General features: G+C 44.1%; 1 protein-coding gene across 2 annotated transcripts in view; it reads left to right on the forward strand.

The window, feature by feature from the left end:
• The window catches only part of COL15A1 (collagen type XV alpha 1 chain), a 129,230-nt gene extending 124,572 nt beyond the window's left edge, over positions 1-4,658 (forward strand). For both annotated transcript variants that reach the window (XM_030920102.1, XM_010357627.2), the window contains 3 exons: positions 750-935; positions 2,431-2,546; positions 3,547-4,658. In XM_030920102.1, coding sequence (XP_030775962.1) covers positions 750-935; positions 2,431-2,546; positions 3,547-3,760 — 516 coding nt within the window. In that variant the 3' untranslated portion in view covers positions 3,761-4,658. The remainder of the gene's footprint in view (positions 1-749; positions 936-2,430; positions 2,547-3,546) is intronic.
• Positions 4,659-6,000: the final 1,342 nt, after the last annotated feature.

Raw genomic sequence — 6,000 nt, forward strand, 5'->3', positions numbered from 1 at the left:
GAGGCAGGGAGATGAGTGTTCCTTGATTACGGAATGCATTTCAGAGGGTATGGTAGAAAGGCTGAGAGAGAGGACAGTAGTAGGAGGCTGAGTTTTGGGAGACAAAGTGTGGGAGACATAGACTGTGGATTGGTTTTTATTTTGGCTGCTGACCAAGATAGCAGGGATGTGAGACTGGAATGACTATAAGACCCCTAGTTTCCAGAATGGCCTATCTCAGCAGTCTTAGTCATAGGTGCCATGTCCTCCTTTCAGTGGCTTTCCCCCAGACCCCTCATGTGATTAGCCCCAGGCTTATCCAGGAGATGGAAGAAAGGGCAGCAGGCAGATAGCTGGGAGAAGCTCTGGGATCCAGGGCCAAAGCCAGCTTAAAACCCCTGCACAGACCCAGAGGTCTCAAACTTATGGCCTGCAGGTGGATTCAGATCCCTGAAGTGCTTTATTTGGTCCAAGCAATATTTTGTTCTGTTTTTGTTTGTTTGTTTTTGTTTTCACCTAAGGAAGGTATTTCTGCCACTTAGAGCTGTTCGGAGAGCTGAAACAGGCTGCTTGGGAGACCATAGCTCTCCTTTCCTGGAGATGGTCAGGCAGAGACTGTAATTCCAGTGTCAGGGAGGGATTGAATAAAATGACCTTCAGTGTGCCCTCCAGCCTAAGAAGTCTGGAATCTTTGCAGGAATGTGAGATGGTTCTGGGGACTGGAGTTTGCCTTTGATTCTGACTGCTCTCTTTTGTCTCACATTTTTCAGCTGCATTTGGCTGCTCTGAACATGCCATTTTCTGGGGACATTCGAGCTGATTTTCAGTGCTTCAAGCAGGCCAGAGCTGCAGGACTGTTGTCCACCTACCGAGCATTCTTATCTTCCCATTTGCAAGATCTGTCCACCATTGTGAGGAAAGCAGAGAGATACAGCCTTCCCATAGTGAACCTCAAGGTAAAAATAAATATGGTTCTCATTGCCTTCTGCATGCATTAGTTGCCACAGGGGCTGGAGGCACTTTTCATTCCTGTCATCAACAGAAGACTGTTGGCTTAAGTCCGTTCTCTCCCTGACTGGCTATGTCACTTTGGGCGGTTTCTTTGCCTTCCCTGAACCTCAGTTTTCTTTATGCTTGTGTGACCCTTGGAGCATACAAGAGAGAGAATGATAACTTCTTTAGTTGATACAGGGTTTTCTTGTTTGTTTACAAAGTACCTCATTATCTTAATATGTACTTCTAATAAACATGAGAGTTATTCATTTTTTAGTTTGTCAGATGAGAAAACTGAGGCTCAGAAGAAGAAACCAGTTTGCTTAAAATCACTGCAAACTAGAGCACTTTGTCCTGAACCCTGGTTTGGTGTTCTCTGAGCGTTTAAGCAGATATTTCTCTGCCCCATTTGTGGGTGAGACAGGGCCTGTGGGATCCCTCGATTATGCCACAGAAATAGCAGACTCCTTCAACGCTAGGCAGAGAAAGCTCGTTGCCACTCACACACACCCTGGAGAAGCTCTGGGTCCTGATGACTGTTTCTTAAAGGTACCTCAAGACCCTTTAATCTCGGCAACCCGAGTACTCCAATTTGAAACCTTGAGGCTAGCAAGTTCCATCCTAACCCCATACCCAGCACTTTCCCCCTCTCTCCCAGAATTCTGTTCCAGCACCTTCACCCACTGAAATTATTTTTATTCTTGGATCTCTCTACAAGCGATCAGGCTCTTTCAGGGAAAGGACTAAGAAGTTCATCTTCATCTCACCCACAGTGTAGACTCACCCACAGTGTAGACTGGCACAAGATCTGCCACAAATTTGAAGCTTAGTACATATTTGTAATATTTTCAAAATAACAATAATAAAACAAAGACATAAAACACACTTTTGATGGGAAGGAGTCTTGTACACACATGTAATAAGAGAAATTGCCTCAAGACATAAGACAGTAAAAGCAAAGGGTTCATGAATGGATTATAAAATCAAACCACAAACATTTCTTGAGTTTTCACTCTGTCCAGGCTCTAGAATTGGGGATGGAGACTCTAGTGTGAGGGGGCATCTGGGCCTTGAAGAGTGAGTAAAAATAGGCCAGGTGTGGTGGTGCATGCCTGTAATCCCAGCACTTTGGGAGGCCGAGATGGGTGGATCACTTGAGGTCAGAAGTTCGAGACCAGCCTGACCAACATGAAGAAACCCCACCTCTACTAAAAATACAAAATTAGCTGGGTGTAGTGGTGCATGCCTGTAATCGCAGCTACTCAGGAGGCTGAGGTAGGAGAATTGCTTGAACCTGGGAGGCGGAGATTGCAGTGAGCCAAGATCCCACCATTGCACTCTAGCCTGGCTGGATGACAAAACCGAAACTGTCTCTAAAAAAAAAAAAAAAAAGTAAAAATCTAATTCATTTGTAGGCTGATGGTATAATTATTCTAATGTGGTATTTTGTCTCTATAGGGCCAAGTACTTTTTGATAATTGGGACTCAATTTTTTCTGGCCACGGAGGTCAGTTCAATATGCATATTCCAATATACTCCTTTGATGGTCGAGACATAATGACAGATCCTTCATGGTAAGTGCGGGTGGAAGTTCTCAGATATGGTGTGATAGACAGTTTTAGGGGGCATCCTAACAATGGGATGCCTTTGTCAGCTGCTTCTCTAGGATATTGTCAACATAAAGCCACAGTGAGGCAACTGAGGGCCTCAGAGAAAGCCTTGTCCTTGGAGTCAGAAGACCCAGATTCAGTAACTCAATATGGAATCCTGGGCAAGACATTTCCACTCTCTGAACCTCAGCTGCCTTACCTGTCAAATGGGCAAGATAACCATATCTATGTCATAGAATTGTGAGAATAAAATGAATATATATGAAAACATATAGCACACAGTGGGCACATCATAAGTGGTAAGCAATGCAACTCCTGGTGATCTTGTAACTCTGCACTGTGATTTGCACTCTAAATCTTGAAAATTATGTGTTTTTCAGAATAGAACAACTCAGCAAACCTCTCCTCAGTGCCTAGTCTATACTAGACCTGAGGCCAGGCCTGGAAGTCACAGTAATAAACCTACACGGCTCCTACTTTTACAGGGCTCACAGTCTACAGAGGAAATAGATACACACTAACTGTGACTGTAGACAGAATATTATAATTGTAAGTGGAGAAACAGGTACCATAGGATATACAGGAAATGTTTGTTTTCATTTTTACTTAGGGGTGAGAATTAGAGATGGCTTCCTGCAAGAGGAAGTTATTTATTGGCCTTTGAAAGATGGGAAGGAGTCACTGCTCTGAAAATGAAAGAGAAGCCCTCCAGACTAAGGGACCCCATGAGCAAAGGTTTATATTCACAAAAGAAGAGGGTGTGATTTGAAAACAACTGCAACCTGGGTATGGCTGGAATCCAGTGTGTTAAGAAAGCTAGCAAGGGCAATGAGGATAGAGAGGTGATTTGGCATCAGGGTTAAGGAGTTTAACTTGATTCACTAAACTTATGCCAATTTGCTTATCAAAAAATACCACAAAGAAGTGTCATTTTGAAAAATAACATGACAAAATTACATTTTAGGCCCCAGAAGGTCATTTGGCACGGCTCCAGCCCTCATGGTGTCCGCCTTGTGGATAACTACTGTGAAGCGTGGCGAACCACCGACACGGCGGTCACGGGACTTGCCTCCCCGCTGAGCACGGGGAAGATTCTGGACCAGAAAGCATACAGCTGTGCTAATCGGCTAATTGTTCTGTGTATTGAAAACAGTTTCATGACAGACGCTAGGAAGTAATGGCCTGCCGATGATTCTTAAAGTTTTCAATGTTTTCTTATGTGAAGAGTTGACACTGAGATCTAAAATGTTTAATTGTTGTAAATATTATAGTTTTTTTTTTTTTTTTCTACACATTCGTTACAACAGCAACCAAAGAAAACATACCTCAATACACTCAAAACTGAAGACATAGAGGACTCAGATCAAAGACAAAGTCTGATCCATATATTGGTGCTAGATTCTGCGGGAAACCCAGCAGTGTGAACACATCCCAACATAGGTTAAGAGCAAGTTGAAAACAAAGGCCATGGCATTCTGCCACCGCATCCTTCAGACAGTTATATCCTCCTTTTAAACCATTGTTGTTGAGTGTAAGATGTCCTTCATGTTTTCTTACAAAGTCAGTGTTTAGAAAGGTTACGCTTTCTAAGTTATATACAGATCAAATGCTTTTTTCTTTCACGTACATCCATCATTTGCAACTGCTGTTCATACACAGAAACAGGACTGCTTAAATGATCCTATTTGTATCTTCTGATGCTATCAGACTTTAATGTTTTTTCCCTAAAATATTATTGCCATCATGCTTTCGGAATTTTATATTTTTACACAATCATATTTTAGTATGGCGTCTGTTTATGTAACTGACGTGCTGGAAAAGTTGAAACTCCAAATTATCTGAAACTAGAAAAGAAATAGCACATAATTACTACCTTCCCCTGGGCTGCTCTCCTCCCCAACCCCCACCCCACAATTTTATGACTTCCATTTGGCAATTCTTGAATTATAACTGCGACTGAAACAAACAGGTTCATAGAGATGAATTTGCTGAGAAACAGATATCTACATGTTGTATACTTGGGTTTTTTTTCCGTGTAAGTGAACATAAAAACATCTTTTCCGGGTGCTTTCTTCATTTGACTTTTTCCTGCTAGTTCCTTTATTCTCCATCGCTGATGTGGAAGTGGACCTGGGGTGGGTTTGCTAATCCTGCCACTGGTGCTGCCCCCAGGCGATGATCAGAGAACTGAAAGGTTTTCCCATCATGCTCATCTGCCCTGGCTGTTGTCTCCCATCTAGTGGGGCCAGTGTAGGTTGTGTAGAGCCTCAGAGTGGGAAACAGGATGAGCTGTGATTCTGCCGCCGTCTCAGGGCATGACTTTGGGCAAGTCGGCCTCTGTCTCTAAAGGAGATTGGGATAAGACAAGCATAGTATTGGCTACTGGTCATTAAATATCAGACTTCTGATATGCCCCATTTAATTTTCATAATAACCCTGCAAAGTAGTTTTTTAATCTCTACTTTACAATTTAAAAAAAAAAAAAAAAAGTCAAAGCTCAGGGAGTTACTTGTTCCAGGTCATACACTGGTGAATGGCAGGACTGGTTTTAGACTCAGGGTCTTCCTCACGTCAGGGCCCATCATCTTCCCAAGGAACACCTGTGCAAGACTGCCTCTCTGCTCCCTCCCAGCTGCAAGCATGTGATTCTCTGGCTCTTGGTCTGACCCTCTAGTAGAAACATAATCACCAGGCAAGAAGTATGCTGGGATATTTCCTCCCATTCAGCTAGGCTGGCCCAGAAGCTCAGCAAAGTGAATCCGCCCTCAGAGTCCTTGAAGTAGAAAGGAAAAGAGGAAAAACAAAGAAAAAAAGGCAGCCCAGAATCTCCATACAGGGGCTTCATAAATACATGAGCGGTGAGAATCTTCCTAATGAGTCACAGAATGAAGACAGTTTGAGGCTGGAAAGCCCCAGAGGTGGCTTGTTGAGGACCATCCCATCCGTTGAGTGAGGAGGGCTAGGGGTGCGTGGCATGGACAGGAACTGCAAGGGGAAGGTGGGCAGGAGGCTCCCAAGGCAATGAAGCTCAGACACTGTCCATTTCTGTCACAGCCCACCTGGCCCAGGGTTCCAGAAGAGGCAAGGTGGGTTGGGGTTTTGGGGAGGAGCCCAAAGTCAAGGAGACATCATTTGCTAACCATGGAAAAAGTACTGAGGCTTATGGCGTTGCCATTCAGGCCTCTCCATGTACCAGAGGAGGAATAACCAGCTGACCCAGAAGGAGGCCCTGAGTCAGCCCCAGCCCCATTCAGACTCGGAGAATGAGTGTCAAAATCCTGGGACTGACATTCACTAAACACCAGCCCTTGCCCAAGCTTTCCTGTCACATGTTGAAAACTGTCAGCCCGGTATCCTCAAGGTCAATCAGGCAAGCCACAGAGGCTCCTCTGCAGGCTATGTCATCAGAGCCCCATCC

Source organism: Rhinopithecus roxellana, chromosome 16 (assembly GCF_007565055.1).
Source record: "Rhinopithecus roxellana isolate Shanxi Qingling chromosome 16, ASM756505v1, whole genome shotgun sequence".
NCBI lineage: Eukaryota > Metazoa > Chordata > Mammalia > Primates > Cercopithecidae > Rhinopithecus > Rhinopithecus roxellana.